This window comes from Engystomops pustulosus, chromosome 5 (assembly GCF_040894005.1).
Source record: "Engystomops pustulosus chromosome 5, aEngPut4.maternal, whole genome shotgun sequence".
In the NCBI taxonomy this organism is placed as follows: domain Eukaryota; kingdom Metazoa; phylum Chordata; class Amphibia; order Anura; family Leptodactylidae; genus Engystomops; species Engystomops pustulosus.
Genome location: NC_092415.1, coordinates 35,962,191 through 35,975,868, shown reverse-complemented (window position 1 = coordinate 35,975,868; position 13,678 = coordinate 35,962,191). Strand labels below are relative to the sequence as shown.

At 42.8% G+C, this 13,678-nt stretch overlaps 1 protein-coding gene across 1 annotated transcript; it reads right to left on the bottom strand.

Moving 5' to 3' along the window:
• Positions 1 to 3,508: 3,508 nt before the first annotated feature.
• On the bottom strand, positions 3,509 to 13,435 carry LOC140132636 (aquaporin-4-like). The gene is made up of 4 exons (XM_072151635.1): positions 12,546 to 13,435; positions 7,814 to 7,978; positions 6,136 to 6,216; positions 3,509 to 5,275 (listed from the first exon to the last, which is right to left on the bottom strand). The coding sequence occupies exons 1-4, from the start codon at positions 12,909 to 12,911 to the stop codon at positions 5,087 to 5,089; spliced, it is 801 nt and encodes a 266-aa protein (XP_072007736.1). The 5' UTR covers positions 12,912 to 13,435; the 3' UTR covers positions 3,509 to 5,086.
• Positions 13,436 to 13,678: the final 243 nt, after the last annotated feature.

The window sequence follows — 13,678 nt, the reverse complement described above, 5'->3', positions numbered from 1 at the left end:
GGGTGGCACTCAGAGTCATCTCTTTGTTCTCTTAGGCTGTGACCTCCAGCAAAGAATTCGCCAGACAGAACCAAGGAAGTCCAAGACGTGTTGCGCTATTTTAAAGTGGCTCATCCTCAGCTGCCTTGGACTACAGCAGGAGATGTTGACTATCACTGCAGCTTCTTCTCCAAGCCCCTGTGATTCTTCTTCTCAAGCTACTGTATTGGTGTCCTCAGGATGCTGATACGATTGAAAGCTGTGACAGAGTTAGGAGCAATAAGTTAATGCTTAATTTTCCATGTTGGCACGGTGGGTTATGTGGGTTTAGTGGGTTTTGGTGGTACTTTGGGCACTTGGTCTCTACAAGGTTCGCCATCACTGTTCTAGGGAAATGGATGATGCCTTTGGAGGACTGGCACCATGTGTATTGGGAGCAGAAACAGGTGTATTAGGATTTCATGTGTGAAGGTGAGGCACAGGAGGAGGGAAGCAGCTTGCACCTAGAACTGGGGGCAGCAGGGGGACACACCTGGAACTGGGGCAGCAGAGGGGGGGCTAGAACTGGGGGCAGGATGGGGACTAGAACTGGGGGTAGCAGGTGGAAGAACTACAACTGGGGGCAACAGGGGGGAGTAGAACTGGGGGCAGCAGGTGGGGAACTAGAACTGGGGGCAGGAGGGGGGGTAGAACTGGGGGCAGGAGGGAGGGACTATAACTGGGGGCAGAAGTAGGAAGAACTACAACTGGGGACACCAAGGGGGGGAAGTAGAACTGGGGGCCGCAGGTGGGGAAATATAACTGGGGGAAGGGGGGAACTAGAACTGAAGGCAGGAGGAAGGGGACTAGAACTGGAGGCAGGAAGGAGGGACTAGAACTTTGGGCAGGAGGGGGGAACTAGAACGGGGGCAGGAGGAAGGGGGAACTAGAACTGGGGGCAGAAGGAAGGGGGAACTAGTACTGGAGGCAGGCGGGAGGGGGAACTAGAACTAGGGGCCAGAGGTAGGAGGGGGGCTAGAACTGGGGGCAGGATGGAATGGGAACTAAAATTGGGGGCAGGAGGGAGGGAATAGAACTGGGGGCAGGATGGGGAACTAGAACGGGAGCAGGAGGAAGGGGGAACAAGAACTGGGGACAGGAGGAAGGGGGAACTAGTACTGGAGGGAGGGGGGACTAGAACTAGGGGCCAGAGGTAGGGGGGAACTAGAACTGGGGGCAGGATGGAGGAGGGACTACAACTGGAAGCAGGAAAGGGCTGTCAGAGTGAGAAGAGAGAGAGACAACCTTGGGGGAATAGGTGTCTGTGGAGGGTGGGAAGAGCAGTTTTGTAGTAGTTATAGTCCAGTACATAGGGGGCTCAGCAACTTCCGGCATCTCCATAGAGTTTAGTGGAACAGAACAGTCATGCGCGGCCGTCTGCTCCAATAGTCTTATAAAGCTACGAGGGGTCCGATCTCAGCACTGACCCATGGATAGAGCCTAACTTTAGTTTGTGGGAAAACCCCTTTTCTATTGTCTTGTTTGTGCACTTTATTGTAGTCTGCTCTGAGGTCTTTGTTACTATACAAATTCAGTATCATGCAGTAGTGGTTTCTGGGGGGGCATTTACAATGTACTATGGTTTTTGGCGCATCTAGGGTTCTGGTTAATAGTGTTGCCCCCTGAATGGCAGCGTCATGACAATGTGGCCCTTGGGATGAAAAAAGTTGTGCACCCCCGTTCTAGGGGGTTCTGTGGTCAGTCCAAACCTCCAGCACAGCCCTATAAGGATAATACACACATAAATATATCTACTTTTAAAGCGAGAGTAGCACAAAACCTGAAGTCCCAAAAACATTCACATATAGACCTTTGCAGAACACATTTTTGTCACGGAACTAGAAATTATAATCCTGTAGGGTTGGGTGGAAATGCCATTCTCTGTGGGCGTAGACAAGAACCTGTCCGGGAGGTTTAGGACCATCAAACAAACTAAGTACTGCAAAACATAATTTTCTCTAAACTGTACTATTTATCAATTGAAGGGGTTGTCCATATTAAGCACACTCCAGCAAATAATGGATCGTGTTTGTGTAATGAAAAGTTCTAAAATTGCTGCTGTTACGCAACATGAAGCTTTATTGTCTACTTCCTGTAGATAAACGCCGGTCAAAGTCATGTGATGTCACACAGGTGCAGGGCTCATTATATCAAAACAGTGAATGAAGCTTCCTGTTGCATAACACAAGCAGAAATCTAGAAAACTGTAAAGAATTAAGACAGGAAGAGTATTGGTAAGCTAAATAACATTTCATTACACAACCAATATTCATTATGTATGTAAGTGGAAAACCCCTTTAACTGTGCTAGACGTGCCCACTTTTGAGTGCCAGCTACATTCTGTAGTAAATGCATATACATAAACATTGCAATGATGGTCTTAAAGGAAATCTACCATCAGGATGAAGGATTGTAAACCAAGCACACTAATATACTCGCGTGTGACCAGTCATGTAGGATCTGCTCTTCTTTTAGCTTCTTATGCCCTTGTTCTGAAGAATAAAAGGCTTTAAACATTATGCAAATTAGCCTAAGGGGCTCCAGGCTCCATTTTTTTTTTGTGCAAAAACCAGGGAATAAAGAAGCTAAAAGAAGAGCAGATCCTTCTAGAGGGGACACACACCAGTATGTCCGTGTACTTGGTTTACAAGCCTTCATCCTGATGGTAGATGTCTTCTAAGGAATTACATGTCCCCTATTTAGACTGTGTGACCTGCTGTATATGACATTTCCTTACAGCCCTTTTATATTATATTTAGTGACTGGTCCCAGATCTATAAGACTACTCAGAGGCTTCTGTAACTGGAAATCAACAAGTAAAAAGCCATTCATCTGAAGAATCTAATTTTGCCAGAGATTTTTGGTTACGGAATTGTGCCTATTGTTTTTTGTCTTGATTTTTAAAGGAGCCTCTTACTGACTGTGAATAAAATAGTTTTATTTTGGGGCTCTACTTTTAGTTTTGCCTTTTAATGCCCTGATAGGACCCCCCCTCCCTTCTCCGTTCTCGTGATCTGTTGAGACCTCCACCTATCAGCAAATTAGGCAGTATACTGTGGATGGAGCCGAACTTGGTTTGTGGGAAAACTCCTTTAAGTAACCCTTATTTACCAGGCTATGGCAAAATGTATAAAACATTGGCAACTAAACTCTCAATATAATTATATAGGTAAGATATTTTTTGCTCTTGCTTTTCCCTTTTGACGTGAGATTTAGTGGCGAGGCCACCAAGTGTAAATTTTACAGCATGCCGGCAGTCAGTGCACACCCAGGGGTGAGAAATGCTGACGTCTTTTTGTGTAAATACCACGGATCAGCCCATATTTCCCTTCTCTATAAATAATAATCAGACGTCGGTAGAAAAAAATGAGTGCAGAACCGTCTCATAATGTCATAAAGGAAAGAAAAGAATCTAAAATACAAGCAAAAACTTGAGACAAGTTTATTTAAGAGAAATATAATAAACTTTAAAAATTTAAGATTGCACAAATCACTGGCATATATAACAAAAGACAGATTTATTTTTAAAAAAGTCACAACATGTAGTTTGGTAAAATTCAACTCCAAGTTTAAATTAAAATTCGAAAAAAATCTTGTAATTTAAACCATTAAATGTATTATTGGTTTCCCATTTCCAGGGCCCAGTTTATAGAGCCTGTTAGCACATATAGACATCACATAGAGAGGTCTGATTTACAACCCAGTGGGCAACATCCAATTCAGGATCCAATACAAGACCCCCAGAGACCTTTGTCAGTAACAACAACAGATCGCTGGAGGTTTCAGTATACAATAGATGTTTATGAGAGAGACTAGTAATAAATCACAAATGTAATAATATCAAATAACAGATAAATAAATAGGCATGAAAAGTTTGTACAAAAATATTAAATGGTGTCTCCGGTGAGTGTCCCAGGTGCAATACTAAGCAGAGGTAGCCAGGGTGTAACTTGAGGGGTTCAGAGGGTACAAATCCACCTGAATCCAGGGTCCAAAATGGGCCCAAAAAGTTTTTCTTCCCAATGTAAGAAGAATAATTTTACCAATGATACATTATGGTTGGATACAGATTTGCATTGAGGAGCTTTAGATTTTGGCTCAGTAGAAAGCTATGGATGGACTGCACAGCTCATTCCTTGTTATCTTATTTCTGTTATTCTGTTATTTCTGTTATTCAAAGCATATCCATAGGATATCCCATAAATGTCCAGTATGTGAGGAATGCAGATCACCTTCCTACAACCAAACCCCTACTTTCATAGACCTATTCTTAGAATAGGGCACCAGCAGATCTCCATCGATGAGCACCACATATGGCCCTGTGAACATGCCCCAATATATTAGAGATATTTGGGTGCAGATATGTTTGGCAGTGGGTAGTGACAAATCTTAGCAGTTTCCGTATCATATCCCATATATATTAACACATGTAGAACCTATACTGTTTAAAGGCATCATGTCAACAGGGTTAGTAACCCAAGCCAGCCCTGTCCAGCAGCAAGTCCTCATACAGGATATCTTTAACTCTTTCAGGATTGTCCAACAGTTAACCTGACCTGATCTCTGGCGCATGCGCAATGCATTGTTGAAGGTGAGGAGATGGATAAGGCTGATAAATGGATCAATGATACCAGATATGGGGCCCAGGACAAGATACTGATTGCAGAGGGATCCCAAATTGGTTGACAGGTTCTGTTTCAGTTTAGTAATTGTATTAATTACTACAGTTTCCACCTCTGTACATGGCCAAGTAGTAAGAAGATAACTAACAAATGTAGAAACCACAGTGAGGATATAAAAACTGGCGCTTACAAAAATTCATATCGAAAAATCAAACGGATTCCCAATCAGTCATAAATATCTTAATGTTTTTAAACATTTTATACATAATTTATATTCTAACATTCTCACTAAATGACGTCTGAGCAGTGATATAGTGTAGGTGGCGTTCGCTCCATAATAAATAACCATAGCATTTCACCGATTCTTCCTCTGCACAGCCACGTCTGACCGCTCTAATCCCATAACACAGCCACGCTCTAGCACAACGCATCCAAATCCCATCATGTTATGCCGTTGTCTCCAGTTTGTTATATTCTCCTCCGGGTCTCACTGTCAGCTGCACAGATTCATCCTCATTGGGGCTCCTGCGGAAGCTAGCCTGCATCTTTAGTTTTAGTTCTGGATCTGGACAGAACAAGTATTCGTAGATAAAACTTGCAAGAATTCCGCCCATCATTGGACCAACCCAGTAGATCTGTCAAGAAATGTATTGCTCATTTAGAAAAAAACAAACAAAATAGATCATCTTTAGTTTTTTATAAATAATGCATCCATTTACTTTATATATCCAGTTAACCTGCAGCAACACTGATAGGATGGGATTTACAGAATGTATACAATTTATAAATGTTATAGAAAATCTTCCATCATAATCCATCATTATAAACCAGGCACACTTACTCATAGATCCAGGCACCGTGACAGTGGTAATCCTCTTTCCTCCTAAAATCAACTTTTAAAATTATGCCAATGAAAAGCTAATCGGTGTTCCAAGAGCCCCTCAGTGCTATATCTTCACAGGCTGTCACAATGAGCAGAGCAGGTCTCCCCTCCACCTGTACTTCCTGTTGCTGCTAGATTTCACAGGCAGGGGGAGGGTGAGACAAGTTCTGCTCATTACAACAGCCTGTGAAGATATAGCAGGCAGAGGGGTTCTGGTAATGCCCCCAGAGCCCTTCAGGCTCAGCAGCATAAGTTTAAAAGTTGATTTTAGAAGGGAGGAGGCCATGGATAACCAATATAAGAAGATTATCACAGTCACGGTGCTTGGATCTATGAGTAAGTGCCCCTGGTTTATCGGGATGGATTTTGAGGGTAGATTTTCTGTAAATATCGTTGTGGATACAGATTTCAATCTTTGTACTCTGCCCCTATTGAAAAAAACATGGTAGAAACCAGCTGAATGGTGGTTTCTATGACGTCAGTGGTTTCTATGGTTGAAATGACATCAGACTGTCCATAGCGGACATTCAGCAGCGAGTCTGCCCCATCTGTCATCTGTCACTGGGCTTAAATGGTTAAACATCTTTAATACATCCCCAGGCTACAACTTACCCAGTGATTTTCCCAGTGGCCAAACACTACACTGGTCCCGAGTGATCTGGCTGGGTTCATGCTGGCTCCAGTGTACTGGATCTGAGAAAGACAATAGGATGAGCACTGCGTACACGTGTCTATATAACGCCATGTAGTGAACTATACAGCGCCCACAGTAATAACTAGTACAGGCCGTCCCCGCATAACATACATAGGTTCTTTAGGTTTCTTCTTAAACTGATGTGTCAATGTGTCCTAATACGAATTGTTCCGAAAGACTTTTTTTTTCAATTGTAACTCTGTACCCTGCCATCACACAAAAAATTAAGGGGGAGATTTATCATCAAGTTTCTGAGGTAAAACTGTTCTAGTTGCCCGTGGAAACCAATCAGAGTTTAGCTTTAATTTTAAAAACTTCTGTGGGAAAATGAAAGCTGAGCTCTGATTGGTTGCCACATGGGCAACAAGAACAGTTCTTCTCTAAGAGACTTATGATAAATCTCCCCCATAGAGTTATAAAGTCATACTTATTACCCAGGGGTGCTCAGGATATGTCACCTGAGCGCCTCAGGGTGCCTTGTATTTTAATTTATGCACATGTAGACACCGTAGTATCATAGATTTTTTATTTGAGAATCTAGTTGAATATTGCCACGTGTCTAAATAGACAATTCAATCATTTCTGCTTTGCAAGGGGATAAGTAAGGCTAACACCAGAAACAAAGGAATTGTTCAGCCATTTCACCCCATACACATGCACCCTCAGCCAAGAATTCATGCATTCTCACCTCCATATATTTAAGAAATATTGGGAAATTTTCAGTGGACTTTCCTCCAACATATGATTATCCAGAAAAAGAAGGACGGGGCATGTTGAATACTTGGCCTAAGCTATTGTCATTGGCATCAATGAGAATGCATACACGCGCAGTCAGCCAAGCATGTACCATATTTTTCAGACTATAAGGCGCACCAGATTATAAGGCGCACCATCAATAAATGCCTGCTAAAACGTCTAGGTTCATATATAAGGCGCACCGCATTATAAGGCGTACCTGATTATAAGGATGAGTGACCAGCAGGTGGCAGATCTGTGCACAGCTCAAGGCAGCTGTTGTCTGTAAGTACGGTTCATATATAAGGCGCACTGGACTAACAGTCCGAAAAATACAGTATGTGTATGGGGAGGCCATGGAAAACAGTTGTTGGCTGGTCAAGCATTCATGTGTTCTGGGAGCTTGTGAGGAATAACTGTCGAAGTAACTACAGTACAACTATTGAGGGTGAGTGACCACATTTAGTGTTGGGGCCATGCGTGTGCCGCCAAATTTTTCAAAACTTGTCACTTGTCATGTCACTAGAGATGTCCCATTCCTGGGCTAGAGACTTGTATAACTGGTTACTTGTAGGACTACCTGTATGAAAAATGCACAATCCTGCTTATACAACAACAACTTGACCCGTATCTACCGCCTCCAGTCACGGGATGGGCCGCGTGACTCATGACCATGATGGATGACTACCTGTAACTGGAAACCTTAGTATGGCGGGCGCCGGCACCCATCTGTTATCTACAGAGAGTTATTAATGTCCTTTAAGGCAAATAATTCTCATTTCATAAACTACAGTATGTGATCAGATACAATAATGTGGATATAATATTCTAATAATACTCTAATATAAAGTCTACACTTACTGCAAAAAGATGTCCGATAGTAACCGATAAGCCGATGATGAGAGGAATGGGCACCTTGATGTCACTCCTCTTCTTATCACATGAAGCAAATATGGTGAAGACCAGCTGGAAGGTGATAATGGTTTCCACCAGAAGGGCCTGTCCATGAGAAATAGTCGCATTTTCCTGTAATAGGAAAGAAAGTCATCATATAAAATATGTTGTGTCTAGTCTTTAAGGAGTACATAGTTGATATGGTTCAATACCAATCAAGTCAATCAAGTTTAACCAAGGAGGGGAAGGGATTGCATGAGGAAGGGATTTAGGGGAAACAATTCTATATAACATAACCATCAATGTTATTTAGGCGTAAAAAAGGCATCTAGACCCTTCTTGAAGCTCTCTGCTGTCCCTGCTGTGACCAGCACCTGAGGCAGGCTATTCCACAGATTGACAGTTCTCATAGTAAAAAAGCCCTGTCACCTCTGGTGATTAAACCGTGATTTCTCCAAACGGAGACAGTGCCCCCTCGTCTTCTGATTTGATTAAACTGGAAAAATCTTCCACCATATTTTTTGTATGGACCATTCATATATTTATATAAATTAATCATGTGCCCTCGTAGTCCTCTCTTTTCCAGACTAAATAAATCTAGTTGTTTTAATCTTATAATAATAAGATTATAGTATTATATAATAATCTCATAACTAAGACCCTCCATAACCCTTATCATTTTTGTGGATCTACATTGAACCCTCTGCAGCTCCAGGGCATCCTATTTATGGACCGGTGCCCAGAACTGGACAGCATATTCCAGGTGAGGCCGAACCAATGCCTTGTACAGTGGTAATATTACATACCTATTCTGGGAGTCCATACCTTCTGATACATGACAATCCTGCAAGCTTTAGGAGGCAGTTGATTGACATTGAACGCTGTAACATGCTGGTTTGCATGTATGATACAGAGAAATCATTGCTAATAGGGAAATATTCAAATACATTTTCGGCGATTTCTGTTTTGCGCCACTGGAACAGGAATTTAAAAGGTTTTTTTGAGCACAAGATCGGATTTTGGTGCAATTGCGCCGGCTTTCATGTGACACAAATGGGTCGGACAATCCGCGGGATTTATCTTTAAAATTGTGTCGCAAGCCAAGCACTTACATGCACCGGGAAGAAGGTGAACTCCAGCGGACTTGAGCGGGGAAGCGACACATGCAGGATATTGGGCGCACGATCTTCATGGATCGCAGCAGAGTTCATCCTGGTCGGACAGTCCGGATCGGGGATTGCGCAGGGACTGGGTAAGTAAATGTGCCCCATTGCCTCTTGCCAACAATGTAAGGCAGCTCCCTTAACTTCAAACATGACTTTGTCAGAAAGTCTAATGACATGATTCCCAACTGTAGACAGCGCTGTTTCAATGTCTTCGCATCTCATCAGTACAGTGTAGGAAACTGGTTTAGAGGAGTGAGAGGCTTGTGGTTGGGGTCAGGAAGTAAGAAGTCTCCTTAGGGAGAATTTGTCATTGTATGCTTACACATACTTTTATAGGACTGACATCTATTTCAGAGGCTGGAAGTAGTTAGCCCCATCCATTCTGTAGTGGCCATGTCAGGTACTGTAGCCCAGGCTCCTATTCCAGTGAACGTATGCCTGCTACAGAGTGGATAAAGACATCTGCTCCTGTCTCCAATCATTGTGTATCCAGTACCAGAAACAGTGGGATGCCGCTTGTTGAGCCCCCACTGATCGGATATCTGTGGCTTATAGATTGTATATCATTAAGATCATAGTCCTTAAAACCCATGTAATGATTTTCTACAATTGATATGTTATTCTGCAGATCTATCACTGTATGTACAGCCATACATGGAGGGACTGTTAATCACTAAGGCTTAGAAAGGAAAGAGAAATAATTGAATAATGAATGAATCTCAATCTCAAAAAATTAATCTCAAGTTAAAGCTAAATATGAATCTGCTTAGCTCCTCCAGTTCTATAACATGTTGCCTACAGTTGGGTCACTATATACAACCTGCTTAACTCTTCCTGCTCTATAAGATGCTGCCTGCAGATAGGACACTATGTACAATCTGCTCAGCTCCTCCTGTCCTATAACATTCTGCCTGCAGATATGCCACTAGGCACAGTCTACTTAAAGGGGTTATGTCACCAAAGCACCTGGACAGAGTTCAGCTCAGTGCACTGTAAACTATAATTTCACCATTTACATTTATTAAAAAATATGCAGCCTTACTGAGTTATCCTGTTGTGAGCTGACTGCTGGCTCCCCCTGCGGGTAGCTGTGTCCCGTCCTGACTGCCTTTTCCCCTGGCCGAGTCTGCGCAGAAGGATTCAGTTTCTGCTCCTCTGTTTACATCGCTGAGTGCAGATTCCTCCACTGCCTCACACTGAAGGAAGTCAGCTGACAGGGAGCAGCCAATGGGAGAGAGGGGGAGGGACCGAATGAGCTGTGTAGCTGAGTGCAGTGTGGTCTGCATTACATGTGTCAGTGCTGCTAACACCAGGCTCCACCAGTGCAAACAGGGGCACATTCAGGGTAACATACCCAGGAATGCAGAGGGTCCATGCAGAGCACAGACTGCCCCTAACCAGTCTGTAGCTCTGACATATTGCAGTGATGCAGCTCTTCCCTCCATCATGTATCCACCATTAGTAAAGTCAAAACAAGTAAAAGAGCTGATCCCTGACCTCACTTCATCTCAAACATGTCCTGCAGCCCTCCTCCTGTAAGTCCTAATTACTAAGTTCTGTATCCCTCTCTACTACCCTGCTGTCCTACAAAGAACCCCTGTCCCTGACTAGCAGGAAACCATCCAGAGGTCAGCAACATTGATATCTCCTATCTATCTATCTCCTCTATCTATCTCTCTATCTATCTCATATCTATCTATCTATCTATCTATCTATCTATCTATCTATCTATCTATCTCATATCTCTCTCTCTATCTATCTATCTATCTATCTCTCTATTATCTATTATTAATCTATCCACCTTTAGCTTTATATCTAGGGGGTGGGGTTTACATCATATGCAGGAGCTATTCTATATATCACATATATGTTTTTTACATATTGCAGAATTACTTGCTGGGCCCTGATGCCAGTGCATACAACCAGCATAAGGAGTATAGTAATCAGTGTAGGGGTGGATTTACCAGAGCTGATGTGCCTAAAATCAGGAGTACAAGCCCTGAAATAACCGCACCTATTTACCCCCTTATGACACCTCCGCAGCACGGCGGCGTGAAGGGGGCACGACTGCTGAAGGGCATTCCTGCTCCACAATGCCCACAGCCTGCTCCAGTTCCCAGAGAAGGCTAAGGCACAATTCTATGCCAGGTCGGGCCTAATGTAGTTGCCTAGAAGTAGCTTTTATATGTATCTCACATATTCAGTGACAAGGATTATCATGGCTTTGGTGGAGGAGACATGGCGTTTCTATAGCAGAATCTGCTGTGGTGGGGATCAGTAGGGGTAAGGACTACTTTAACATATCCGGTGGAAGCATACTCTAAAAGCAGTGATGTAACAACGGTGGAAGGTCAGTGAGAGAGAGGCGCCTGTGAAGCATTATAGGACTTGTGGTTAAACTGCCTCTGTCAGAGCTGTACATGTGCCCGCTAGGCCCCTCCCACATCTGCTTTTCTGTGACACAGAATAGCTGCCCGCAAGTATCAAGATAACAAATAAAAAAGTATTTATAACTCCAGGTAACCATTATGAATAGGTTTTTGAAATATTTTTACCTCTTTGGGAGGTTTTTGAAGTAATAAGTTTCGTGGCATAACCCCTTTAACTTCTCCTGCTCTTCAATATGCTGCCATCAGATAGGACACCATGTACAATCTGCTCAGCTCCTCCTGCTCTATAACATGCTGACTGCAGTTAGGACACCATGTACAATCTGCACAGCTCCTCCTGCTCTATAACATGCTGCCTGCAGATAGGACACTATGTACAATCTGCTCAGCTCCTCCTGCTCTATAACATGCTGCCTGCAGATAGGATACTATGTACAATCTGCAAAGCTTCTCCTGCTCTATAACATGCTGCCTGCAGATAGGACACTATGTACAATCTGCTCAGCTCCTCCTGCTCTATAACGAGCTTCCTGCAGATAGGACACTATGTACAATCTGCTCAGCTCCTCCTGCTCTATAACATGCTGCCTGCAGATAGGACAATATGTACAATCTGCTCAACTCCTCCTGCTCTATAACATACTGCCTGCAGATAGGACACTATGTACAATCTGCTCAGCTCCTCCTGCTCTATAACGAGCTTCCTGCAGATAGGACACTATGTACAATCTGCTCAGCTCTTCCTGCTCTATAACATGCTGCCAGCAGATAGGACACTATGTACAAACTGCCAAAAACTCTGAAAAAAAAGGCTCAACAAAGAAAATGAAATTTTACCAATATTGATAATCTCTAATACATATAATCTCAGATACATGATGCATAGCTTTATCCAAGGTTATAGATATTCTATATCAATGTAAAGAAGCACCACAGCGAAGATCCACAGAAAGACAAGTGAAGGTTTATTAACACATATCAGATATAGGAACGCTTCAATCCCATTATGTACATTTTAGTAGATAGAAAGAATAACATAGATAGATAGATAGATGATAGATAGATGAATGAATGGATATACAGATAATAGAATAACATATATAGATCTATGTGTTTAGTGAGCTCCTGGTTTATGTCACTTACCTTGGTTACACCAACTGGCCATTTATCTTGTGGTGTAATGAGGGCGACCACCCCAGCACCGGCGATAGCGGCCACACACTGGATGACAATGTAAAGGAGTCCTTTGGCCACGGAGATCTTTCTGGTACATATCATAGCCATTGCCACTGCAGGGTTCAAGAAAGCTTCACATATGTGTCCAAAGCAGTGAATGAGTATAGCAATGCTGAGTCCGAAGCAGAAGGCTATATGAGTATCAGTAGGACCAGGTATGTTCATCCCTGCAGTTGATCCTAAACTTACGACCAAAAAGAGGAAAACTGCCAGAAATTCTCCAGCCATGGAGGTCCAGAACTGTCTGGTCCATATTCCCTTGAAGGCCGTCATCGTTCACCTTGCTGTCGTTCAGTGGACACTCCTGTGAGTAAATGGATGTACCTCTAGGAAGGGGGCTCAAATATTGCTCAAGAGTAGTCAAACAGGTTGAACCAGTGGTGACGTCTTGTCGATACAGCCCCTTCCCTCTAGGCCAGAAACTTCTTGCAAGAAGAACTTTATGTGTCTAAAGCCTCAAGGAATGTTGTGTGATCCCTCATGAGAAGACTTGTGAAAACATGGCCAAGATGGAACAGCGAGATCCTCAGGAGTTGTTAGGATGTATCATGGATGATCCCCACCCAGACTCTCTAGCAATTTCTCTATTCAATATATCATATCACTAGTTGTGAAGATGTCAGAACCCAGAAAGACATTCTTAGGTATGTAAACTATGGAAGGCAAATACTTATATTAATAGCCATTACTTGGGAGTGCCTCTAGTAAACGACACTTTAATAGAAGGTCAACGATAACTATTTATGGTGTTCCTTCAACCAAACTAGTATAATCTATTGGATTCGTTTAATAAGTAATCCAGTCCTCAATAAGAATGATATGTGATAGACACATGATGGAAGATCTGACGTGTGATGTCCTGGACCTTAGACCACAATAGATGTTCTTACAAGGTCTCTATAACCCTTAGTGGGGCTGTCAAGGGATAGAGAAACATGTTGGCATTGTCAAGTCATTTAAAGTGAACCGGTCGCCAGAATTTTGTTATTAAAGCAGAACCTGTAGCTAGTCCAATGTCTTGTCCATCTACTTATTACCAA

Bases quoted from the DNA above. Each gene is read 5' to 3' on its own strand.
- LOC140132636 (XM_072151635.1), bottom strand. From the start codon at position 12,911: ATGACGGCCTTCAAGGGAATATGGACCAGACAGTTCTGGACCTCCATG. The intron at 6,217-7,813 runs GTAAGTGTAGAC...TGTCTTTCTCAG, and splicing joins CTATCGGACATCTTTTTGCA to ATCCAGTACACTGGAGCCAG. The intron at 5,276-6,135 runs GTAAGTTGTAGC...ATTTCTTGACAG, and splicing joins GCCACTGGGAAAATCACTGG to ATCTACTGGGTTGGTCCAAT.